We start from the raw sequence: 27,437 nt of genomic DNA on the forward strand, positions 1-27,437 counted from the left end.
TACAGAAACTGTGGCGACGGGACGTACGTCTCCGTTCCCTCCTTCAGGGAACGAGGGTTACATACGTAACCGAGACGTTCCCTTTCAGTCGGTCACGTTCGACGTACGTCAGTAGTGACCGACGAATTGGGATCCCAACTAAAGCGCCACAGTTACGAAACCCCTTCCAGTGCCCAGCGCAAGCTCGGCTACCCATAGCACCAGCTGGGACGGTGAAGGGGCGAGCTTACGCCGAGAGAGTTTACTGCTGTCTTACCGAATACCCACTAAGTAAACTAGACTACACTGGGGAAGCGAACCCGTAAGGGACGCTGCGGAGGCCACTACCTACCCAATGGGGGAGGAGTTTACGTGGAGAATACACATATGGACTGGCCCGGGGGGCAGTACACATATGGGGTCCCTGGGATGGCTCCACCTGGTAGGGGGAGACTCATCTGACAGGTGACAGCAGAGCTGGCTCTGCTAAGGGAAAGACACGGGCTCGCCGTAGGGAGTTTAGACCCGTGGACAATTACACATATGGGACCGCTCACGTAGAGGGGTCACGACATATGGGCCCCAGCCAACAGACAGCGTCAGCGACGGATGTAGGCCTGGCATCAGACACTCCGCAATGTCCGAGCCGAAGGGGGAGGCGGAGGAACTCGACAGGGTTCGCCAAGCGGGGAACACGACTGGAGTAAAAGTATGCACGTATCCGGCCAGGGGGCGGGAATGGCATTGCAAGCCGACACTTAAAGCGGGTACAACACGTCTACCGACTAGTAGATGCGAGTACACGTGAAGATACCGGCTCTACACGTAGGCTATAAAACCTAGCGAACGTGTTAGGTGTCGCCCAGCCCGCAGCTCTACAGATATCTGTCAGCGAGGCGCCATGAGCCAGCGCCCAGGAAGAGGCCACCCCTCTGGTGGAGTGGGCTCTCAACCCGAGCGGGCAAGGCACGCCCTGGGATTCATACGCCAAGGCGATGGCATCCACTATCCAGTGGGCCATCCTCTGCTTGGAGACAGCCTTTCCCTTCTGCTGGCCTCCGTAACAGACAAAGAGCTGATCTGAGGTCCTGAAGCTTCGCGTTCTGTCCACGTACACACGCAGAGCACGGACGGGACAGAGCAAAGCTAGGGCTGGGTCTGCCTCCTCCGAGGGCAGCGCTTGCAGGTTCACTACCTGATCTCTGAAGGGAGTGGTAGGAACCTTGGGCACGTATCCAGGCCGGGGTCTCAGGATGACGTGAGAATCACCGGGCCCGAATTCTAGGCACGCTTCGTCGACCGAAAACGCATGCAGGTCCCCTACCCTCTTCAGGGAAGCCAATGCAACCAGAAGGACAGTTTTTAGGGACATAACCTTCAGGTCAACTGATCGCAAAGGCTCAAAGGGATGACCCCGGAGAGCTGTGAGAACCAGGGTCAGATCCCAAGAGGGTACGGAGGAAGGGCGAGGAGGATTCAGTCTCCTTGCCCCCCTCAGGAACCTGACGATCAGATCGTGTTTCCCCAGGGACTTACCCTCAACTGCGTGGTGATGTGCAGCGATAGCGGCAACATACACCTTCAGGGTGGAGGGAGACAGCCTTCGCTCCAACCCTTCTTGCAGGAAGGAAAGCACAGATCTGACCGAGCATGATCGGGGGTCCTCTCGGCGAGAGGCGCACCATTCGACGAACAGGTTCCACTTCAGCGCGTAGAGACTCCTAGTGGAAGGAGCTCTAGCGGAAGTGATGGTGTCTACGACCGCTTGCGGGAGATCACTCAGAACCTCCGCATCCCGTCCAGGGACCACACGTGGAGGTTCCACAGATCGGGACGCGGGTGCCACAGGGTGCCCCGTCTCTGAGTCAGGAGGTCCTTCCTCAGAGGAATCGGCCAGGGAGGGGCTGTCGCGAGGAGAATGAGGTCTGAGAACCAGGTCCGAGTGGGCCAGTACGGAGCCACTAACAGAACCTGCTCCCCGTCCTCCCTGACCTTGCACAGGAGTTGTGCGAGAAGGCTCACTGGGGGAAACGCATATTTGCGTAGACCCGGGGGCCAGCTGTGTGCCAGGGCATCCGTGCCGAGCGTGCCGCCGGTCAGGGAATAGAACCACTGGCAGTGGGCAGTTTCCGGGGAGGCAAACAGGTCTACCTGGGCCTCGCCGAAACACTGCCAAATCAGCTGAACCGCCTGGGGGTGGAGCCGCCACTCGCCCGCAAGTGGAGGCTGCCGTGACAGCTCGTCGGCCGCACGGTTGAGCACACCTGGGACATGAGTGGCCCGAAGGGACCTCAGATGCTTCTGACTCCACAACAAGAGATGGCGGGCGAGTTGCGACATGCGACGGGAGCGTAGACCACCTTGATGGTTGATGTACGCAACGGCCGCAGTGCTGTCCGAACGGACCAGTACATGCTTGTCTGACAACAGCTCCTTGAAGCGGGCCAGAGCAAGACGTACTGCTAGCAACTCGAGGCAATTGATATGCCAATGCAGCTGAGGCCCCGTCCAAAGACCCTACACTGCATGCCCGTTGTACGTGGCCCCCCATCCCGTGGCAGAGGCATCTGTGGAGACCACAGCATGCCTGGACACTTGTTCCAGGGGTACTCCGGCCCGCAGGAACGAAGGGTCCGACCACCGGACAAGGGTGCGGCGGCAGCTCGGTGTCACGGGGACACAGAGCGTGCCGCGCTGCCACGCCCATCTCGGGACCCGGCCGCGGAGCCAGTGTTGAAGCGGTCTCAGATGGAGCAATCCGAGCGGCGTGACCGCGGCTACAGATGCCATATGCCCCAGGAGCCTCTGAAAATCTTTCAGTGGAGCCGCTGTCCTGCGCTTGAGCAAGCTCAGGCAGTTCAACACCGACTGGACGCGCGCCTCGGTGAGACGCGCAGTCCGTGCAACCGAGTCTAGCTCGAGACCGAGATAAGAGATCCTCTGCCCGGGGGCGAGTTTGCTCTTGTCCCAGTTGACCCGAAGACCCAACCAGCTGAGGTGAGCTAAAACCATGTCCCTGTGTTCGCACAACTGCTCTCGCAAGCTGGCCAGGATCAGCCAGTCGTCGAGATAGTTGAGGATACGAACGCCCTGTTCCTTGAGGGGAACAATGGCCGCCTCCGCAACCTTCGTAAAGACGCGGGGGGACAGGGCCAGCCCGAAGGGCAGGACTTTGTACTGATATGCCCGACCCTCGAACGCAAACCGCAGGAAGGGTCTGTGTCGAGGCAGAATCGAGACATGAAAGTACGCGTCCTTCAGGTCGATTGCTGCAAACCAATCCCGGGGACGGACGCATTCGAAAATGCGCTTCTGCGTGAGCATCTTGAACGGCATCTTGTGGAGATACCGGTTCAGGACGTGCAGATCCAGGATTGGCCGTAGCCCACCGCCCTTTTTCGGTACAATGAAGTAGGGGCTGTAAAACCCCGACTTCATATCGGCTGGAGGGACCGGCTCGATTGCATCCTTCGCCAGGAGGACAGCAATCTCCGCCCGGAGAACAGGTGCACTGTCCAACGACACCTGAGTGAAGTGGACACCCCTGAAGACCGGGGGACGCCGGGCGAACTGAATCGCATAGCCGAGTCTGATAGTGCGAATGAGCCAGCGGGACGGGCTGGGAAGCGTGATCCACGCCTCCAGACTCCGAGCCAGCGGGACCAAAGGCACCACAGACGCACCGGGGGTGGGGCAGCGAGGTAGAGTGGGATCCAACTCGGACGGCATGGGAGCGGCCCGGAGTGTGGTCGAACTCTGGGAGGCAGCAGTGCGTATGGGAGACGGCGCACGGGGCACGGGCTGCACCATCACACTGCCACCTGCTGGCGAAATGGGAGGGGGCTGCGAGTGGCGAGGCGGGGCCTGGCACACTGGCAGGCGCACCCTGTTGTGACCTGGAGTTTGAGGAAACTGCTCTTTTTGTGATAAAGTGGGTACCGCTGGACTCCGGGGAGCCAGCGGCGGAAGATAGACAGACATCACAAATTCCCCCGGCCCTCCTCCGGGGGTGGGAGAGAAGGTGGAAAACTCTCCCGAAGAGCAAGATCCTTCCCCTCCAGGTTGCCCGTCTCAGGGCCGTGACTTCCTCTTGCGTTTGCCACCTGGCTTGGCTGAGACGGGCTGGGCACCACGTCCGCGACCGGCACCCTGCTGCTTGGCTGGTGTAGGCTGCTGCTTTGCCGAACCAGCAGGGGCGGAGGACGACGCAGGCGGGCGCCCTCGGCGACGAGCGGGCTGAGGCTGAGCCACGGGCGGGTGGGTGGAGGCAGCAGCGGACCGCATGACGTGTTTGATAGCCTCAGCCTGCTTCTGTGCAGCGGAGAACTGTTGGGCGAAGCTCTCCACCGCGTCGCCGAAGAGGCCGACCGGGGACACGGGGGAATTCAGGAACCGCTGCTTGTCGGTTTCCCGCATGTCCGCCAAGGTCAGCCAGAGATGGCGTTGCTGGACTACCAGGGTAGACATCGCATGACCAACAGCGCGTGCTGTCACCTTCGTCGCCCGGAGGGCAAGGTCGGTGGCAGCGCGCAGCTCCCCAAGCAGTTGTTGGTCAGGCCCTTCCTGGGGCATCTCCGACAGCGCTTTTGCCTGGTACACCTGCAAAAGGGCCATCGCGTGCAGGGCGGAGGCAGCCTGCCCACAGGAGCTGTAAGCCTTCTCAGTCAGACCGGCTGAGAACTTACAGGCCCGGGACGGGAGGCGCGGCTCACCACGCCAGCCAGTGGCCGTTGGACACAGCTGCATCGCAACGGACCGCTCGACTGGCGGGATCCTCGCGTACCCCCTGGCTTCTCCGCCATCCAGGGAGGAGAAGGCGGACGAGGGACTGGGCCTCGCACGAACACTATAAGGTGTTTGCCAAGACCTGGTCACCTCATCGTGCACTTCCGGGAAGAAAGGCATTGGGGCGGGACGCTGGACCTGACCAGCGCGACCCCCCCCCAAATACCAATCATCCAACCGAGATGGGCCGGGGCAGGGTGGAGGGTTCCACTCGAGCCCGACACACAAGGCGGCCCGGGAAAGCACAGCCGTCAACTCGGGATCCGACTCGGCCACCGCTACCGTCCCGGAGGGCGGCCGCGCGTCCGGATCTTCCTCCCCCGAGGACCCTGGCTCACCTTCCGATGCAGAGATCGACATCCGGTCCGCCGCAGGCGCACCAAAGGTAACGGCTGGACAGTCCGTAGAGGGCCCAGCGGAAACCAACGGCGGCACGACGGGTTGCGGTGCTGATGAGGCGGCAGGGGCCCGCGGAGCGTTTCCGCTCGGCGGGGAAGCCCTGACCGTAATCCTCAGGTCACCCTTCCCATACACCGCCGAACCGTCCCTCCGGCCCGGGCCAGAAAAAACGGTCGAACGGGGCATAGGAGAGGGGACCCCCGCTTCCTGAGACCTCAGGAAGGAGAGTCTAGACCTCAGCACTGCGATAGTCATATTCCCGCAATGGGAACATGAACCATCCACAAAAGCTGCTTCAGCGTGCTGAACGCCCAAACACGAGATGCAGCGATTGTGCCCATCAGCAGGGACCAGGGAACGACCGCACCCAGTAACGCACAGACGAAATGACATACTGTCAGGGTTCGTCTGTAAAGCTCTTTTAGAAGGGGAAAGATCAGCTCACTTGTGCTGAAGCACACAGGGAGTGACGCGATGCGCTCAGGTACACCACTCCCTGAACACACCGAGGAACCGGCCCAAATCGTAACACGCACACACACTTTTAGAGTGTTGCTGTTACAACAGCAGTTGAGAGCTTAAAGCTCGGCTCCTCGGAAGCTCGCGACCTCGCTGGAGTGCCTTGACTACCAACACGGACAGCTCGCTGTAAATCCTCTTCTGAGGCAGTTTTAGTTTTAAACAAAAAGTCTGAAGCAGGACACCAGAATATGGCTCCGAAGCGAAAAGCAGAGTGCGATTGCATCCGCTTCCTATTTATATACACCTGGCGGGGGCGGTGCGCATTATGCAAATATCGCACGCCAATTCCATTGGCCTGTTTTAGTTCACACGAAGCTGATAGAGCTCTCTAAGCGATATCCCAATTCGTCGGTCACTACTGACGTACGTCGAACGTGACCGACTGAAAGGGAACAGGATATGTGTCAGTATTCATGGATTCAATAATAGGATATGTGTCAGTATCCATGGATTCGGTCTTAAAGGGACCATAGTTGTCATTAATGTTAATAAAACAACAAAAATGTTAAATAAATGTATACATGGTAAATAAACCTATATTTCTGAAAAACAAGTTTATTGTTTTATTTATTAACAAGTTGTTGCTATTATTTGTAAATTTCTTTTTATATAACAACAATTATATATATTGGTAATTATGCCCTTTGAAGGTTATTGGACACTGAAATTTTTGTTCTTTATGTTTGTGACAAGCACATAAAAATTATTACTTTTTTCATTAGAGTAATAATAAAGAAGCTGTCCCACATTCATTAGTCTCACTGTGTTGTGCTTGGAAAACGTCTCGGGTTACGAGTGTAACCCCTGTTCCCTGAGTAAGGGAACGAGACGCTACGTTGGATGACGTGATGGGAACCCTCTGTATTTTGTGTTCGTGAAGCACCTCTGTATCCAACCAATGAAAAGACGCGACGTCAGAGGCGGGTGACGTCACGGATCAGGAAGCTATAAAGCACACCTGAACACAAAGCACGCCAGCTTCTGCAGGTTGTCTGAAGCAAGCGCACCAGGTATGCAGGAGATACGGCCACGTGACGTAGCGTCTCGTTCCCTTACTCAGGGAACAGGGGTTACACTCGTAACCCGAGACGTTCCCTTTCGTGGGAACTATCGACGCTACGTCGGATGACGTGATGGGAACGCAATCCCAACTACGCCGTATCTCCGAGTGCCTGGCTGCTATCTTGTAGCACCCTGGCCCCCGGAGTGATGTTGAGGTGAAGATTGTAAAATCTAATAAAGGTATGCTGGGATGACCATCCAGCCGCACCACAAATGTCGTCCATAGAGACACCAGATAGGAGAGCTCTGGACGCCGCCATACCTCTCGTGGAGTGAGCCCGCACCATCAGAGGACACGGGCGCCCCACTGTCTCATACGCAAGTGAGATGGCCTCGACCACCCACTTGCTCATCCGCTGTTTAGATGCTGGGCCCCCCCTCTTAGGGGACCCGTAACATACAAACAATTGTTCTGTTTTTCTCCACAGGGCAGCTCTGTGAACATACGCATCTAATGCTCTTACAGGGCAAAGCAGATTCTTCCTTTCCTGATCCAAATTTGCAAAAGGAGGCGGGCAGAAAGCCTCGAGTACAATGGGACCTGGGACCCTCGTTGGAACCTTTGGAACATAGCCTGGTCTGGTATGCAGGAAAGCTTTTACCATACCAGGCGCAAATTCAAGACAAGATGGAGCGACTGACAGCGCTTGTAAATCACCGATTCTCTTCAGAGAAGAGACGGCCAGAAGAAAAATGGTCTTAAGTGTCAAGAACTTGTCTGACACCTCCTCTTTTGGCTCGAAGGGAGCCTCAGCCAGCCCTTGGAGCACAATAGTGAGGTCCCAGGTCAGAGTTTTCGTGCGCACCACAGGTCTCAACCTGAGTGCACCACGGAGGAAGCGTACTACTAGGGGGTCTCGACCCAGCGAGGAGCCCCCTACAGGAATATGATGAGCCGAAATAGCGGCCACATATACTTTCAGTGTGGAAGGGGTTAAACCTTCCGAGAATTTCTCCTGAAGGAACCGAAGCACGTCTGGACTGAAGAATGGACTGGGTCCAAATTATGCTGTTCGCACCACACAGAGAACAATTTCCATTTGTATAAGTACAACTTCCTCGTGGAAGGAGCTCTGGAGTGAAGGATGGTCTCCACAACCTCGGTTGGGAGACCAGTTACTGTGAGCCTTGCCCCCTCAAGGGCCAGGCCCACAGTTTCCACATTTCTGGGCGGGGATGGAGAATCGTGCCGCCCGCTTGGGACAGGAGATCCTGCCTGAGAGGAAGCTCTAAGGGAGAGCCGTGAAGTAGCGACATTATGTCCGAAAACCATATTCTGGTTGGCCAGTAAGGGGCCACCAATATCAGGTCGACCTTCTCCTGGCGAACCTTCTCCAGAACTCCAGGGAGCATTGAGACTGGGGGGAACGCATACAGACGCAGCCTCGACCACGTCTGCAGCATGGCATCCAGCCCTAGAGGTGCTGGGTGCTGAAGTGAGTACCACAGAGGGCACTGAGCTGACTCCTCTGTGGCAAATATATCGACTTGAGCTCGACCGAAAGTTTTCCATATCAACTCCACCACCTCGGTGTGGAGTTTCCATTCCCCCGGTCTCGCGCCCTGCCTCGACAGGGCGTCCGCTCCCACATTCAACCGCCCGGGGATATAAGCTGCTCTCAGCGAGAGGAGCTTTCCCTGGGACCAGAGGAGGATGCGACTGGCCAGCTTGGATAATAGGCGAGACCGCAAACCCCCCTGATGGTTGATGTATGAGACCACCGCAGTGTTGTCCGTACGGACCAACACATGATGGTCTCTCAGGTCGGGGAGGAAGTGTTTTAATGCAAGAAACACCGCCATCATCTCCAGCCGATTTATGTGCCAGGAGCGCTGATGGTCCTCCCACAGACCCTGAGCTGAGCGGCCACTCATGACCGCTCCCCAGCCCGTGAGGGAAGCATCTGTCGTAAGCATTACACGACGACCAGAAGTCCCCAGCACGGGTCCCTGGGTTAGGAACCAAGGCTTCTTTCACATGACCAGAGCACGAAGGCATCGCCGCGTGACTTTGATCATGCGAAAAGGATTTCCCCTCGGGGAAAACCCCTTGGTCCTGAGCCACCACTGTAAGGGTCTCATGTGCAGGAGGCCAAAAGTAATGACGTTGGACGCAGCTGCCATCAGACCCAACAGTCTCTGAAACTGTTTTACAGTGAGTGACTGGCCTAATTTCACCCCTTTCATGGCCCCGAGAATGGAACTCACACGAGCAGGGGACAACTGCGCCTGCATCGTGGTTGAATCCCAGATTACACCTAAGTAGTTTGCAACCTGACTCGGGACCAGCACACTCTTTTTGGCGTTGAGCCTCAGCCCAAGCCTCTTCATGTGCGACAGAACAACATCTCGATGTTGAACTGCCAATTGTTCTGTTTGAGCTAGTATCAACCAATCGTCGATATAGTTCAGCACGCGGATGCCCTGGAGTCTCAGCGGAGCCAGCGCTGCATCCACGCACTTCGTGAACGTGCGGGGTGAGAGAGATAGGCCGAACGGAAGAACCCTGTATTGGTCAGCTTCGCCCCCGAAAGCAAACCTGAGGAACTTCCTGTGTGAAGGATGGATGGATACATGAAAGTATGCGTCTTTCAGATCTATCCCTACAAACCAGTCCTCGGACCTGATCTGAGGGATGATCTGTCTGAGTGTAAGCATTTTGAACTTCAACTTCCTTACTGATCGATTTAACACACGTAAATCTATGATCGGACGCAACCCTCCATCCTTCTTCGGAACAATGAAGTAGCGTCTGTAAAAGCCCGACATTTTGCTGGGAGGGGAAACCCTTTCTATAGCCCCTTTTTGCAAAAGCGTCGTTACTTCTTGCTCCATTACCAGAGACTGCTCTGGGGTTACCACCGTAGGAAGCACCCCGTTGAACTTGGGCGGTCGTGAACCGAACTGAATTCTGTAGCCCTGTTCTACCATGAGGCGCACCGGCAGACAGGCGAATCACGTGCTCGCCGACCCTCCTCGGAGGATCGGCGGAGACCGCTGTGCCCTGACGCACGCTGGGTGGCAGGGTTAACAGAACAGTCCCCTGAGGGCACCGAGGAGGACCCGATATCTGAATCCCCCCGGAGGGGGCTGCCCTCGAGAGATCCTGCGCCACTAACGTCAGGACCTCTTCTTTGAAGCCTTCCGAGAGATAATGATGGTCCTCAGATCCGCCCTACCTCCGGAAGGCTTCGCCTGTGCCGCCCGTCCCGGTCCCCAGGCACTGCGTGAGGGAGTACGGGAGGCGACACTGGCCTTTTGTTGCGCTCTGTGAGCGGATGTTGCTGAGGAGCTGGCTGTCGGCCGAGGCTGCTCCCGCCCAGCAGCCTCGGGGGGATGAGAGCGGCGGGGAATAATTTTGGAGAATGCTGCCGCTTGTTTGTGTGACTCCTGGAACCTGTCGACGACTGTTGACATTGCGTCGCCGAACAGGCCACCAGGAGACAGCGGCGCGTCCATGAGCATATTTTTGTCACGCTCTTTAATATCTGATAGATTTAACCACAGGTACCTCTCCGTGGCCACCAGGGCTGCCATAGAATGGCCGATGGATTTGGCCGTTTCCTTAGTGGCCCGGAGAGCTAAATCTGTGGCTTTTCAAAGCTCATGTATCGCCTATGAAGGACGCTTCCCCGCTCTGGTCAATTTCCCCCAGCAGGTCGGCTTGGTAAGCCTGGAGGATCGACATGGTGTGAAGGCATGCCGCCGCCTGACCTGCCGCCGAATAAGCCTAGTTTTCAGAGGCTTGGTGGGCAGCGCTGGGGTCTTAAGGGACGACGCGGTCTCGGGCGTGAGATAGCTCGCAAGCGTCTCCTCTACCCGAGGCATTGCCCCATAGCCGTGATGTTTAAGACCGACAATATTGCTGTACAGCGATGTCTGCGGGCTGTACAGCCGATACTGCACAGGTCTCTTCCATGACCTCGACACCTCGGCATGGAGGTCGGGAAAGAACGGCAGACCCCGGCGCTGAGGCAGTGACCGAGGGAGAAGAAAGCGTTCGTCCAGTTTACTTTTAACTCTGGACTCAGCTTTCTCCGCGGGCCATTCGATATTCAACTTTTCAACAGCCCTGGTCACCACCTCTAAAAGCTCCTCATAAGCTGGTGAAGCTGATGGCGGTTCATCATCGACGCCCTCTACATCAACCTCCTTGGAGGAAGATATATTGAGCATCGGTGTCTCTCTTCGGGGGGAAGAAATCGCTACGCGTGCTTCCGCCGCCAAAGGAGAGACACTGGGTCTAGCGGGTAAGGGAAGCGATAAGGCAGAGCCCGTCTCTTCCCCCTCCGCTAGATCCACCTGTGAACCCCACGAGTGCAGCCTGCGCTGTGCCTCGGCAGCAGTGGGACCGGACCCGCGGGGAACACTCGCCTCGGCGCTCTCCTCAAAGAGCGCTCGATGCGATCGCAGCACTCTGAGGGTGAGCCGCTCACAGTGCACACAGACGGCTCCCTCGAGAGCCGCCTGGGCATGCTCAACCCCCAGGCATCTAACGCACATATCGTGTGTATACCCAGCCACCATGAAGCGTGGGCAGGGAGGAGCACACTTTCTGAATTGCTGCTTTTCCGCCATATTAACTGTGTCTTATATATATTGTGCTTGAAACTCTTGTCCTCGGACGAAGAGATCACTGTGTGAATATATCAGACAGACAACAATAAATAAGACAAACAAGATACAGAGAGCGCTTGCTGAAGACAACAGAAGCTGGCGTGCTTTGTGTTCAGGTGTGCTTTATAGCTTCCTGATCCGTGACATCACCCGCCTCTGACGTCGCGTCTTTTCATTGGTTGGATACAGAGGTGCTTCACGAACACAAAATACAGAGGGTTCCCATCAGTGATGCGCGGGTTGATCCAAAATGAGCGGGTGCCTGCGGTCACCCTTGGTTACCCGCGGTTACGAGTCATCCAAAAATATTTGTAATGATATTCGGGTCGCGGTCGGTCGGGTCGTTTAAAATAAAGATGCCAATTAACCTTTGTAATTTATATAGTACTAGACACAATTTTCTATGAAATACATAGGCCTAGACTTTATTGGCTGAACAACTTGCGCGAAGATGACGCACGAGCTCAGTCTGCAGGTAGAGATGGAGGCGGCAAGAGAAAAGGTGAAGACTGGGGAGTGGAAGCTCCACAAATACACAAATAGAAAGAGCAAAGTGTGGGAGACATTTGCCGAAATAATGAAAGAATGAAATAGTAACATTATTAATGTTGAGCGTTATTAACTTTTGAATAAATGCTGACGCGGGACAAAATGCCGATTTCCCAACACGTTGAACTGAGCAATGCCATTGTACCATTTTAATAGGCTACTTTTAAACGCATATAGCTCAGTAATGTCAGTTTTATGTATTTTCTGAGAGGGGGCGGGATTTTTGTTGGGAAAGTCGGGGGAGAGACGCACACTTCGATTAGACTGGATAAACACATGCTGCAGCATCTTAATTGTTAAGAAAATGAAACGAAATAAATGAATAAATCAAGCCTTTATTACATAACACTAGGCTATATCATACAGCATTCAGAAAAAGAACAGTTTGCGCTCCTAAGGGCTGTCACACGTTTCCAAATATGGCCCAATGACGCTACGATGAGCATTTACTAGCCTACTTTTAAAAAAATGCGGGTAAGGAAGCGGGTCGGGTACAATATTTTCTTTCTTTTTTTGCGGTCCGAGTTGCGGGCGGGTTAGTTGAAAACGTCGGTTGGGTGCGGGTTGTTTATACATTGATCCGCGCGTCACTGGTTCCCATCACGTCATCCGACGTAGCGTCGATAGTTCCCACGAAAGGGAACTGCAACATCAAAAAAAAAAAAAAAAAATATATATATATATATATATATATATATAATTTGTCTAGGCATCGGTATCAGCGAGTACTAGAAAAAAGTATCGGTACTCGTACTCGGTCCTTAAAAATGGTATTGGTGCATCCCTAATAAATTTTATGTACTGTATACATAAAGCAACCCTTTGATTTGTGCCTTTCTAAGAATTGATTGTAATTATTTCTGTAAAGTATGTATTTTTTGAGATCATGTCTGATAATAAAATAAACACAGCAAAAAAACTTCTACAGAATGTGAAATAATTACAAGTTATATAGATAATATATTTCTCTAAAAAAGCATGCCTCATTATTGACTTTTGAGGAGTTCAAGAGACTCTGATTACAAATAAAGGGGGTGGTTCCTGAATCCGGTCAATAATAGCCAATCGCATGATGACAGGAGTTTAAAGGAGTGTGTGTTTCGAGGTCTGTTTTCTGAGCAGGTCATGATGGATCGAGCAGCTCTCAGACTGATTCTCTTGGGCATCTTTCTCATCTCAGCCAGTTCACAACCTGTTAAGAAGGTGAGGATCAAATCTCAGTTTAAGATGAAGATGTGTCAAAATTCTAAAAACAGATTCATTATTTCTATTTGAGATGAAGATGCAGACAAACTAGATCTGTTTCATACATGTTGAATATACAGTGTTCAAAAGTTTGAGAAATTAATACGTTTAATAATTAAAGTGATTAAATATGACATCAAACTATATTCATTAAAGAAAGAAAATATATAACGGTTTCCACTAAATTTATATTAGTGTTTTAACACATTTTAACAAATGTGTCTTAAGCAGAAAATCTGGAGAAAAGAAAAGACTGGAGTAATGATGCTGAAAATTCAGCTTTGGATCACAGGAATAAATTATATTTTAAAATGTAATAAGCTATAATAGAAAACTGTTATTTTAAACTGAAAAGATATTTCACAAAATTACTGGTTTTTTTTTTTGTTTGTTTGTTTTTTTAACAAAACAAAAGCAGCATTGGTGAGCCTAAGAAACTTCTTTCAGAAATTAAAGATTTTTGAACAGCAGTGTATCATTTAAAATGCAGTTTGAGTAAAGAGAACTATCTATTGCTCAATAGTTTACACTGAGATGTAGTCATCAAAATGTATTTGTTGTTTAGTCCAAAGGCCTTTTCTTCATGCCATTTTCGTGCATTAAATATTTGAACAATCCCACACAAAAAGGAGGAGTAAATGTGCACCATCCAATTTGACTGAACTGTTTGATGTCTCAACAGAAACAAGATGTGGATATATACAGCTTCTACATTAACTCCACGGTCACCAGTCGCTACGCCACAACGGTCATCACAAGCCGTGTGGCGAACACACTGAATGAATCTCAAGAGATCCAGTTTGAGGTCAAGATACCCAAAACTGCCTTCATCAGCAAATTCAGAATGTAGGGAACATGAGTCGTGTTATGTTTTTGATCTGCCTGCATTGAGACCATTGTATGTGAACAGAACTGAGCTGGACAATGACATCACTGTTTTCTCCAGTGCTGATATATTGATAAATTAGCTAATTATTGATTTTTATAACTGAATTAATCAATACTGAATTTAATTAAGCTGGACAAAATTATTCACCAGTTATCACTGTAAAGCTGCATTGACACAATCTGCATCTTAAAAAGCGCTATATAAATAAAGGTGACTTGTCTTGTTAAGTAGAAATAAAGTGGTAAAAAAGCCATTTATAACATGTTGGTCTCAGGTCATGTCCATTATAATGCAGCTTAACAACAAAATAAAGATTCATTAATTATTTTATGAAGTACTGTATGTTTGAGAGACACATATTAAGAGGATGTCATTGTCATTTTCTCCATAGGACCATAGAGGGGAAGACATATGATGGTGTTGTGAAGGAAAAACAGGAAGCTCAGCAGCAGTACAGTGAAGCAGTATCTCGAGGACAAAGTGCTGGACTGATCAAGTACTGGACATAAGAAAAACAATAGGTCCAGAAAATGTGTTTTTATATCATGTTTAGTAATATTCTGGGATTAATTTCTATTTCAGATCTGTTGGAAGGACTTTAGAAGACTTTAAAACTTCAGTGACGGTGGCTGCTTTTAGTAAAGTGACCTTTGAGTTGACCTACGAAGAACTGCTAAAGCGCCGCCTCTGCAAATATGAGTTACTCATCAATGCCCAACCGATGCAGCCGGTGGCAGATTTCAAGGTAGAAGAAGAAACAAAGAGGGAAATGAATAATCAATTTAGATGTATAGAAAGATCATGTTTCTTTTACTCACATTAGATGGATGTACACATCCAAGAGAAACCAGAAATTTCCTTCTTGGAGGTGAAAGGAGATTTGAGCACCGGTGATCTGGCCAATGCCATCAAAACCACCAGAGCAGACAAAGACGTAAGAGCTTAAAATGAGGGTAAAACCCTTAGCTTAGATGTTCTCATTATGCTACTACACTTCAAACAAAGTGACCAGATGACCAAACTGATCATTTCAGGCATGGGTGACCTTCTACCCCACTCGAGATCAACAGACCAAGTGTCAAAGCTGTGGAGAAAATGGGCTGAATGGTGACCTGCTTATAACATACGATGTTGAGAGATTAAATCCTAAAGGAGAAGTCACGGTACATTTATCAATAATGTGCTTTACGAAAGCAAAATAAATTTGGCAAATGATTTTGAAAGACTGGCTATGTAAAAAGACATGAATGATATTCAGAATGTTCTTTTGTTTTCTCTCAGGTATCAAATGGCTATTTTGTCCACTACTTTGCACCCTCTGATGTTCCACGTATTCCCAAAAATGTGGTGTTTATCATTGACCGGAGCGGTTCTATGCACGGCAGAAAAATAGATCAGGTAAATGTCAACGTTTCAGCCAAATCAACCAAAAGGTTAAGAAGCTATGAAAATTTTGATGGTAAAACCACTGAAGGACATTTTTTGTGGATCTTGCATCATTCTGCATTTTTATGTTAAAAGAACAGGGATTTCAGTATTTAAATCACTGTGGATTTGCTTAGTTTAAATTTGTAAAAAACTGCCCATATCTGGTAAATGAATTTTCAGTTGTAATGGAGAAAGAATAACTTTCAGGTTTTCTAAAAGAAGTGTTTTTCTTTAGACTTGTTTGGCACTGCTAAGGATTTTAAGTGATCTTGATGAGGATGACCACTTTGGATTGATCACCTTTGATTATTCAGTTGACACGTGGAAGCGTGAACTCCTGAAAGCTACAAAGCAAAATCTGGAGAATGCAAAATCATTTGTGAAGGAGATCAGAGAAGGAGGAGGTGAGTTCCTAATGCTAAATGAGGAGTAAGAAAGTTGTTCCTCAAAGTGACACAACTGTGTTTGTTCTTCCTTCAGCCACAGACATAAACGCTGCAGTTCTAGCAGGAGTGGACATGATCAATCAACATCCACGAGAGGGAACCGCCTCCATCCTGATCCTGCTGACTGATGGAGATCCCACTTCAGGCACAGATTCACACTGACAAACACGAGCTAATGGTGTTTTATCGTAGCACTAGTTCACTCAGTCAGCTGTGATTCATGAATAGAAAAACACTGTAACTGACATCATATAATAATCTGGTCTAATTAGAAGACCAGTAAATAATTGGATTTAGGTCTTAGATCTTTATTAAAATATCTGTAGATTATTTTAGATTATTATCCTGACCAATTTAATTGTCTTTTTCAGTAAGAGAAAAGAAATATGAAATTGTCCAATGCATCCATGCTTTCTGATCATAATTATGATTTTCAAGCATGTACTGTAGGTAGTCTAACTTATTTTTTCTCTCTAACAGGTGAAACTAACATAGAGAGGATAATGGCCAATGTGAAAAAGGCCATTGGGCTGAAGTTTCCCCTGTATTGTCTTGGTTTTGGACATGATGTTAACTTTGACTTCCTGACAAAGATGTCACTGGAAAATGGTGGAGTCGCTCGCAGGATTTATGAAGATTCGGACGCTGATCTACAGCTGCAGGTGGACTACAGAGAATCAGCTGTGAATTCATCCTCAGTTCTTATCTGTTCTGTGTTTGAATGCATTTAAACCCTTTATTTTGGTTTGTTATATTGTAGGGCTTCTATGATGAAGTTGCCGTCCCTCTCCTCGCTGATATTCAACTTCAATACACAGGAGGGACAAACCTTACCAAGACCAGCTTTACCCTGTACTTCAACGGCTCTGAGATTGTGGTTTCAGGACAAATCACAGACAACAGTGTGGAGAGTTTCAGCACTGAAGTCATTGCAGTATCAGTAAGATCATCATGGAGCTTTACAACCATGTCTTCAGTTCAGTTTATTATATTGGATATTATGATCATTATGATCAATTGTTTAAGAGTTTGGAATAAAGGTCACTTCATATTCAAGGAAAGTTATTGGTGAAAGTGGTAATGACAACATTCCTGAAGAAAATGTTCATTAGTATTATTATTTCTGAGCAGAAAGGCAGTAATGTGACGTATCAGGACACTGTAATGATAAAAGACCCCAGTGATGTCCCACCTGAGAATGAAGATTTCATGCAGAGACTGTGGGCCTACCTTACAGTGAAGCAACTTCTTGAAAGGCAGTAAGTTTATGGAGTGATATGACATTCTGCATTTTAAATTGGACATTGAGGACATCTTTCTGTCTCAGGGTGCTTCTTAAAGGACAAGAGAAAGAGGATGAAGAGAAAGAAGCTCTAAAACTCTCTCTTAAATACCAGTTTGTCACCCCCCTCACCTCTATGGTCGTCACTAAGCCACAGAAGGATGAAGTGGAAGTTGCCGACAAACCCAAAGAGGGAAAAGAGGATCCCAGACCTCCAGGTGAGAACTGAGGGGTTGTAATCTTCCAAACAAACATTTGACCTTTGACAAAAGAGCTTAATCAAGCTTTGCAGAAATTTTATTTGTGCATCCTATATGTATCTGATTCTATATCTGAACTTGAATAGATTCAGCTACTGTATTGTTATCAGCATAACAGTTTGAGTCAATCTTGAATTTATATGATCTTCAGTATGTCTCCTTTTGTCAGAAATTACTGCAGAATCTTAAATATTCCTTCTTCATTTTTTCTGTCATAATGTTGGTCTTGGACTTGTTGCCCACTGTATACTGTGAATAACACTTTTCTTTCCTTTTTAATCAGTAATGAGTTTACGTCCTTCATCTCCTGCATGTAGGTATAAAATGTTGAACTAACAGTTCATTTACTCAAACTATTGCAGTTGAAACAGAAGTACCGATAGATATTTTCTTCTGTATTGTAATGTACATCTGAGTGAAACTGCTTATCAAAAAATAAAATAAATGTAAAGCAGGGAATTGGTTTTGTATATCAGTTGTCGATTGGATTTTGAGGTGAAACACACCTCTTTTCCATCTACCCAATCTTTCTTTGAACAAAGTGTTGAAGTCGTGCATACGTCACCAGAGAGAATTCTGTCGCTTTCACAAGAAGATCCAGTTATGATATTTTGAATAAAAATTACAAGGTCAAAATAAAATAAAAAAGAAACATTTACATGAATAGATGATTCACGATAAGTTTTTGTAACATGCACTAAGAAAATAGATGAATTTTCATTTTATGCCGAATTTAGTATACTGCATCTGCCTTTAAATATATATTTTTCCCACTTGTTTTATATCCCAGCACCAGGATCTAGTCAGTACAATTTCGGTCACAGTCAGCCCAGTCTTGCTGCTCATCCAGCTATGCCAGGTATGGTATGCCTTTTTTCTTCTTCATCTAAAAGTTGATAAAGACTCCTATACTTTCTCAAGAACGTGTTTATCATTGGCTACTTTGTTTTTGTTTTTATGAGTAGTTAGTGCAAATTTGCTTTATTAAAGCTAAATTAAAATTTGAAAATACATTTTAATCATAGAAAGAAAATTATTTGAATGTAACATATGTTTTGTAAAATGAATTATAATGAAATATTTTGTGAGTCATTCTTTTTGAGAAATATTACAAAATTAATATTATTGATTAATTTAATTATTTCTCTTATAATGATTTTAAAATGCATTGGTACTTTTTTATTATTATTTATTGATTTCATTGAGTGCTTTTGTCAGTAAAATTGATAATGTCTGTCTCTGATTTTAATTGAACCCCCCCCCCCCTGTTTTTTTTTTTTTTTTAAAGGAAAAGTGTTGAACTCATTTACCTTCCTTTCTGGTATGTATTAAAATGGTGCAACTTTGATTCTGCTTTGAGTCAAGTAAGTCTCATTTGATCAATTGATCAACTCCTTCTTTTGGCCTTAGGTCCAATAATTCCACGGGAGAGTGAAACTGTTCTCTTTACTATGTCAGGTACATAAAGATCTCTCAAACGTACTTATGTAAAAAAAAAATGTATGTAATAATTATGATACAGCATTTGGTTGTGTTCTCTCTTAGTTCCAACAGTTCGTAGCAATCGGTTCCTGCTGTCTGCTGCTGGTCAGTCTAAGCCTCTTTGTTTTGATGTTCCTCTTCCTCACAAACTCAAACTGCTACAGGATTCTTCTTCAGGTAACTATTACACATTTACTCTACATGCCCATCCTTTGAATGTCATCTTTTTTTAAATAAATGTTTTGTACATTCTAGGGATGCACCGATACCATTTTTTAAGGACCAAGTACGAGACGAAGTCTCTCTCTCTTTTTTTTTTTTTTTTTTTTGGTGGGGGGGGGCATAACCGACTGTACTTACGTGAGATACTCCACACGATGGACATTTTGACAACTATGTGTGCATGCAAGAAAGAGAGAGAACGCGCGCGAGAGAGAGCTTCTGGTCTGTGTCATTCAGCGCGATTCCGCCTATCTATTCACTAATCGATAACGAATTGTGATTGAAAGCATGCAGTTCGCAATGTTTGTGTTGTCATCACTTATTTTGAAGTATTTCCACACCTGTGTCTCTGTGCACGGACAATTCTGTCAGTTACGTCACGTGATGTATCGGTCTTTGGTATCGGGGGTATTTTTAGAGTACGAGTACAAGTACATGAGCTTGGTATTGGTGCATCCCTTTTACATACACTTATATGAATTTCTGTGTGTCTTAGAGTTCTCTATGAATGGAGAATCCATGACTAGACGAAAGGGATTCAGTCAAATTGTCTTTCATTACAAAACAAACCATCGCCTGACAATAAACACAAGGTCTATCAGATACCACGATGGCCAGAATGATGTTGAGTTTTTGTGGGGCCAGGAACCCACTCAACACAGTACAGAGGGGTATATAGTGCTCAATCTATATGTGTTTTACTACATTTGTGTATGTTTCACAGCCACTTTCTTTGAAGTAAAATTCATTTATCCATTTCTCTGTTTCAACAGCGTGTCTCTGATTCTACGGAGCAATGAAATGGACGTTACAATGGGACACATACGCGTTGTTGTTCTTCTTCACAAGAAAAATGGTGACATGTTTCTGTGGCCTGCTGTTCGGCAACAGCCAAAAGATGTCAGTTTGATGGGTATTTTAGGTAAGAGTGCTTCACTGATTAAACATTTAAACATGTATTAACACAAGAGCCCGATCACATGAAAATGCATATCAATAATACGAGTGTGCAATGTCGATGAATGTTTACTCTCAAAACTCATTTTGGCGTGCATATGTTACGCAGTTTTTCGCGTGAATATGATACGCACTTTATGGCGTATTATACGCACGAACCCCCCCACCCCCAACCACCATCCTACTCAAGAGCGTGTCATATACACACCATAAAGTGCATATCAAATGCACGCGAAAAACTACGTATCATATATATGCCAAAACTCGTTTTGGCGTATATATTCTACGAGATTAAACACATGTGTACTATTGATACGCATTCTCATGTGATCGTGTTGTAACACAACCGACCCAGCTAACAGGGAATGTTCTCAGAGCTTTAAGGTTTTCTCAAGATATGAACAAACGTTCTTCCAGTAACATTAAAGGTGCCATAGAATTGAAAATTGAATTTACCTTGGCATAGTTGAATAACAAGAGTTCAGTACATAAAAATGACATACAGTGAGTCTCAAACACCATTGTTTCCTCCTTCTTATGTAAATCTCATTTGTTTAAAAGACCTCAGAAGAACAGCCGAATCTCAACATAACACCGACTGTTACATAACAGTCAGGATCATTAATATGTACGCCCCCAATATTCGCATATGCCAGCTCATGTTCAAAGCATTAGACAAGGGCAGGCAGTATTAACGTCTGGATCTGTGCACAGCAGAATCATCAGACTAGGTAAGCAAGCAAGGACAATAGCGAAAAATGGCAGATGGAGCAATAATAACTGACATGATCCATGATAACATGATATTTTTAGTGATATTTGTACACTGTCTTTCTAAATGTTTCGTTAGCATGTTGCTAATGTACTGTTAAATGTGATTAAAGTTACCATCGTTTATTACTGTATTCGCGGAGACAAGAGCCGTCATTATTTTCATTATTAAACACTTGCAGTCTGTATAATGCATAAACACATCTTCATTCTTTATAAATCTCTCCAACAGTGTGTAATGTTAGCTTTAGCCCATTAGCCACAAAGCATAGCCTCAAACTCATTCAGAATAAAATGTAAACATCCAAATAAATACCATACTTACATGATCCGATGCATGCATGCAACATGCATGACGAACATTTTGTAAAGATCCATTTTGAGGGTTATATTAGCTGTGTGAACTTTGTTTATGCAATGTATTTATAGAGTCGAGAGCTCAGGGGCGGGGAGCGCGAGCATTTAAAGGGGAAGCAGCCTGAATTGGCGCATTTATAATGATGCCCCAAAATAAGCAGTTAAAAAAAAATGAATTTAAAAAAATCTATGGGGTATTTTGAGCTGAAACTTCACAGACACATTCAGGGGACACCTTAGACTTATATTACATCTTGTGAAAAAATGTTCTAGGGTACCTTTAATAGAATGTTTGTTTCAAATTATTTGGTCTTTAATATGTTCTAAAAACATTAGCATGAAAATGTTATTTATATATCTAGTTCAGTCATGAAACTCTAGAGGGCGCAATCTGCAAGCATCATTACCAGCACAAGCTGATTGGCCTCTTCTGATCCTGTAGCCAATGAGATTGCTTGCTCAACATTTAAATAGTCTAGTTCAGTGTTCTCTGTAATCTGGTCCTGCAGTGCGCTATCAGAGTTCCTCTGAACCCCTCCACCTCCCCCAGCTCCACCTGCCTAGATCTGCTACTGGATTTATGTATGTCTATTTATGCAGCAGCAGCAGTTTACATCTTACATGCTCACAGCAGCGTGTCTGTTAGCAGTAGCAAGTCCGTAGTTGCTCTGCAGCAGCAGCATAGCAGAGAACATATTTGTGTTAGCTGGGTGAGCAATTAAATGGTAAATTCTGATTTGTAACTTGCTTTATTAAACCCTCACGGGATAAAATTTCAATAACTGTGGATAATGTTGAAGGAAAAGCTGAGGCTTCATATGAGGAGATTCAAGGATCTCAAACACCAACTCTAAAGATAATGGACCAGGAAGTGAAGGCGAGCTGGTAAGTGATCAAAAGATACAAACACAGCTGATTTTTTTCTTTTATTATATATCTGTTTTAATCTATGAATGTATTTGTAGGGAGGATGTCACAGACTACACTCTTCCTTCAACTCCAGTTATCAGATGTTGGCTTGTCCCGTTCCAGGCTGTGATGCAGGGAGACATTTCTGATTTCACTGTCACTCAGCTGTAGAGTTCAAAGTGGACAAATTAAACACTGGGATAGAGCATGTTTCTCTGTAAAACACTTGCTGACATTTGTTTTAAGTATTAAAGTATTTTAAGTATATTTTATTGTAACCCTGTGAATATTTGTGCACCTTTATTTTATTTTCATTTTTTTATTTCAATATTGTGTGTACATACATTGGACTTTGTATATTATGTACAGTGTATTCTGCAGTATTTTAAATGCTAGCCAATAAGATATTTCATTGGGTTATTGGTGTGTTCACATGCAAAAAATCGTAATGTATGAGGGGAGGAGCGACGAACGCGAGATTGCGACATGGAAGGGAGAGAGATTGGCGAGCTGTTGACGGAGTGAGATGGGTAAACCTGTAAAGTTTATTTAGCGACAGTATTTGTGTCCTATATCAGATACAGATAACCTATATGCATATAATTTGACAACGGGAAGGTTTTCCGAGTGTTCAAAAACTAAAGCATTAGGTGTGCTCCTCTGTCCATCGAAGCAGCTGCCAAATCTATTGGAACACACTGCTCATTGTTTCTTCTGGAATCGAGGACCCAGATGAGTCTCAGACAGCATCGCAGTGTTTTTCTGCGGGGATATGCGAACGCGAACTGTTTGTGCCGAAGGAGATCGCAGGCCTTCGTGAGTCGGAGTCAGGTGTGTGACGCAACAGCTATTTCAGTGTTGCACCGTTTTCCCCGTGCATCTGGAGGAGAAGAGGATCAAAGCTTCGCGTAATCGTTTCTTGGCGCGACTTGGAGTGTTTCTCTGTAACACAACTGAGTGAGTACCAGTTCGACACTGCGTCATCTGTTTGAGACTGCTATAAGGGCCCCAACAAAATCCAAGCTCTTGGTTTACGAACAGTTGAGCACGTATAAGCGTGAATGTGTCATTTAAGTTTCAGTTTCAGTTTCAGGTTTACAGCAGCAATGTATAACTGATCTGCAGTTAATTTTGCTCTGTGTCTATCCTATATAACTTACATTATATAAACGAGGGGGTTTCATTTGATTTCTGTTGGAGAGACTTTTGACTGTCAGGATCTGATTTGTTATTATATGAGTGAACCTCTCTGGGTGCCGGTCAGAGCACAATAGATATAAGGACGAGGAGACAGGTGCTCAGGTTTAGCAGATGTATTGATAAAGATATAAGCCGCAGAGGTACAGGTAGGTATCAGTTACAGGCAGTAGAGGCATTAGTCTGGAACATAAGAAATACAATAAAGGATAATGAAAATCTACAAATAGTTTAACTAATATACAATAGTAAACATCCATTGGTACATAAAAGGCAGTCAAAGGATATTAAATCCTCATTAATAACATTTCTCCATGAAACATACAATCCAATAGGGAAAATTTACATGGTAAGCCATAAGCGATCATCTCACATAGTAAACATAACTCCATATATGGATATAATCGTGGATATAATTAGTGTGATCGCTCGTCTGGTATAAACAGCTCACAATATCAAATCACGTCACAAACTTATCATTGTAAACCAAAGCAGTGTTATACATATACAAACAGAAGAAATAAATCACATATGGAACAGCGTCATTAAGTTAGACTAACAGAAACAATGGCTACGGGCATGTCTCAACATGCGCGTGTGACGCAGTTATAAATAACTCAATAACGATCTCAATAGATACAAAATTAAGGCAAACAGGCTTACTTGCAGGTCAATGACTAACACCTTGAGGTAATTCTGCAGCAAATATCACCAATAAACAGCAATATGTGTCCTTTCAGCGATCGGCTATACAGAGCATAACAGTTCAGCAGACAACAGCAGATTAACTCGCGCACTACTCTGCTGGAAGATGAAGTGCGATGTCAAAATAAAAGCCCTCTTGTAAAGGAGCCTTTACAACAGCCGCCCCCAAAGATGAGAAGCATCTTTGAATTTAGGAAAGGCGACGTTATTTAGGAGGGTGGGGGACCCCAGGATCATCTGAAGGCAACGTTGGTAGTACAACCAAACGGGCTACTGGTCTGGTATAGATCTGACCCTTGATCTGGACATCTGCTGATCTGACATGGCCATCAGGGCTCAGGTGTGTCTGAACGACTTTACCAACAGGCCATAAACCTCGAGGCAACTGAGGGTCAACAATCATGACATAGGTATCCTCTTGTAAGTCAGGTGGTGAGGCTCGCCATTTGTGTCTGGTTTGCAGGCTAGGAAGGTAATCCCGGATAAATCTGGACCAGAATCGATCGGCCAGGATCTGGGAATGTCTCCATCTTCTGCGACTCAACATCTCAGATTCGGGGTAAATGACTTGAGGCAAAGATCCATCAGGCCGCCCCATGAGGAGACTACTAGGGGTCACTGGGTCAATATCGGCCACGTCGGAGGATACATAACCCAAGGGTTTTGAATTAAGTATAGCCTCGACTTCCAACAAAACTGTCATCAGGACCTCTACAGCAACCGACTGGGAACCCAAGACAGTGTACAAAGCTGACTTGACAGATCTCACCTCCCTCTCCCAAACACCAACAAAGTGAGGGGCTGATGGGGGATTAAAGCAGAAGCAGATCTTCTGGCGAGCAAGATGACGTTGCAGGTCAGGAGCTAAGGCAGCATAAGCTTCTCGCAACTCACGCTCGCCTCCACGAAAGTTGGTCCCTCGATCTGACCACAACTGTGCTGGGGTGCCTCTCCTAGCAATGAACCTCCTAAGGGCCATAAGGAAGGAATCAGTACTCAGGCTAGGGAGTAGGTCAAGGTGTACGGCTCTCGTGGTGAGACACTTAAAGACAATACCCCAACGCTTCTCTGTACGTCTTCCGATTTTGATTAGGAAAGGACCGAAGCAATCCATCCCACATACATGAAAAGCAGGCTTATAAAGCTGAAGACGGGCAGAGGGTAGATCAGACATCTGAGGTACTGAAGGCTGGGCTCTCCACCGGCAACAGTCTGGACAGGTATGTTGGAACCGTCGAATAGCTTCACGGCCTCGCAGGATCCAATAACATCTCCTTATTTCCGCGAATAACCGCTCTGCTCCAGGATGATGCAGATGGTTGTCATAATGACGGATAATCAGGCGAGTAACTGGGTGTTTAGGGTCTAAGACTACAGGATGGAGAACAGAGTCTGCAAGGTCAGTCACTCTCCTTAAACGCCCACCCACTCTAATCAAGCCACTAGAAGGATCCATCTCAGGGGCCAAGGTGACTAGACGGCTACTAGGTTTAACTGACTTTCCAGATTCTAACAGGTGATAATCTTCAGGGAAGGATTCCTGTTGGATGAGTTTGAGGACATGGGTTTCAGCTTGACGATAATCTGTGGCTCCTGGAACTGTGTCAGGATCTGAGTCACCTTGAAGGTTTCGAACAGTGACATCCAGCAGGTCTAACCAGGTAGGATAATTCCATCTATCAGGGGGGCTATCAGTGGTAGGTAAGGTGATAACCCCACAGAAGGTAGACTTTCGCAACTCAGCTGGATCCTCACTAGGCTCAGGAGTAGGAAGGACTGGCCATTCTTGAGGGTCAAGGAGAAGGAAAGGGGGTCCTTGGGACCATCGGTTTGGGGTTGCAAGGTAAGAAAGAGATCTCCCTTTTGTGAGGTCATCCGCAGGGTTATCTGCTGAAGTAACGTAACGCCAAGAGCACTGATTGGTAAGCTCCTGGATCTCTGCGATCCTATTGCCTACAAAAACTCTGTAGCGACAGGATTCAGACTTCAACCACTGAAGGACCGTAGTAGAATCTGTCCACAGTACTGTAGACTGAATAGTCAAGGTCAACTCGTTTGCTAGCAACTTCGCAAGCTGAGCTGCGACTAAGCTCCCACAGAGCTCCAATCTGGGAATGGAGTGCACTCTCTTAGGGGTAACACGGGATCGAGCGATAAGGAAGGACAGGTAGGTCTGACCTGCTGGGTCAATGGTACGTAGGTAAGCTACGGCTCCGTAGGCTTGCTCAGAGGCATCTGAGAAAATATGGACCTCGTGGGTAACCTCACCAACCCCAACTGTAGGGGGGACATAAGGGCGAGGAAAAGAGACACTAGGAAGACAGCAAAGTTCTTCTTCCCACTGCATCCAGGAATGAAGGAGGTCAGGAGGTAAGTTAGGATCATCCCACTCTCTCTGTTTGTTCCAAAGGTGCTTAACGATCACTTTTGCACGGGTTGTGTAAGGAAGGAGCAATCCCAAAGGGTCGTACTGTGTAGCAAGAACCCTATAAATGTTCCGCAAGGTAGGGGTCTCATAGATCACAGGTCGATGTTTATAAGACAAAGTATCGGACTGCCAATTCCAACTCAAACCCAAGGTGGACTCAGGAACGTCAGACCTCTCCTGTGTCAGCCACAACTCCACACTAGTAGCTCGAGCGTCGGGAGGTAGGTGACTTAATACCGCAGGATCATTACAGGCCCACTGCCGGATCTCAAATCCAGCTCCAGAAAGGATAGTACGCAGGCGATCAATCAGACTCCGGGCTGCATCAGCCGTAGATAGGCTCTGGAGGCAGTTATCAACGTAGAAACATTTCTCCACAGAGAAACGAATCTCCTCATCGGTCAAGGGGTGTTGACGGGTGTGGCGCTGGAGTGCATAGATAGCACAACAAGGACTGGAAGTGGTACCAAAGGGTAGAACCAACCACTCGAAGGTCCGAGAAGCCTCATCCATCTGCAGGTCTCGCCATAAGAAGCGGAGCAGAGGACGATCCTCTGGCAGGAGGCGAACCTGGTGGAACATCGCCTTAATATCTCCGCTCACAGCCACAGGATGCTCTCGGAAACGAAGGAGGACACCTAACAATGAGGCTCCAAGGGTAGGTCCGGGCAATAAGTACTGATTAAGGCTCTGACCTCTGTACTGATGAGAACAATTGAAGACGAGACGGGACTTTCCATTGTGGCTAACAATATGATGTGGAATGTACCAACACTCAGGGGTAACAGGAGCAGGATCTGGTACCACACGGACAGCTCCAATCTCCAGGAGTTTACGCATCTCTGTTCGGTAGGTCTCTGCTTTCTCAGTATCCTTCAGTAGACGTCGCTCCACGCTGCGGAGGGTAGGCAAGACTGAATCTCTCGGAGCATTCAACAAGGGCATG

General features: G+C 47.0%; 1 protein-coding gene across 1 annotated transcript; it reads left to right on the forward strand.

Moving 5' to 3' along the window:
* The first annotated feature begins 12,962 nt into the window (after positions 1 to 12,962).
* On the forward strand, positions 12,963 to 22,428 carry LOC125256852 (inter-alpha-trypsin inhibitor heavy chain H3-like). The gene is made up of 22 exons (XM_048173112.1): positions 12,963 to 13,116; positions 13,841 to 14,004; positions 14,439 to 14,543; positions 14,630 to 14,792; positions 14,871 to 14,981; positions 15,082 to 15,210; positions 15,329 to 15,445; positions 15,711 to 15,879; positions 15,956 to 16,066; positions 16,402 to 16,583; positions 16,682 to 16,861; positions 17,053 to 17,180; positions 17,249 to 17,421; positions 17,747 to 17,776; positions 18,254 to 18,322; positions 18,752 to 18,784; positions 18,874 to 18,921; positions 19,009 to 19,122; positions 19,664 to 19,838; positions 19,941 to 20,089; positions 22,053 to 22,137; positions 22,218 to 22,428. The coding sequence occupies exons 1-22, from the start codon at positions 13,039 to 13,041 to the stop codon at positions 22,330 to 22,332; spliced, it is 2,628 nt and encodes an 875-aa protein (XP_048029069.1). The 5' UTR covers positions 12,963 to 13,038; the 3' UTR covers positions 22,333 to 22,428.
* The last annotated feature ends 5,009 nt before the right edge of the window (positions 22,429 to 27,437 follow it).

The sequence above is a fragment of the Megalobrama amblycephala genome, linkage group LG21 (genome assembly GCF_018812025.1).
Source record: "Megalobrama amblycephala isolate DHTTF-2021 linkage group LG21, ASM1881202v1, whole genome shotgun sequence".
Lineage (NCBI taxonomy): Eukaryota > Metazoa > Chordata > Actinopteri > Cypriniformes > Xenocyprididae > Megalobrama > Megalobrama amblycephala.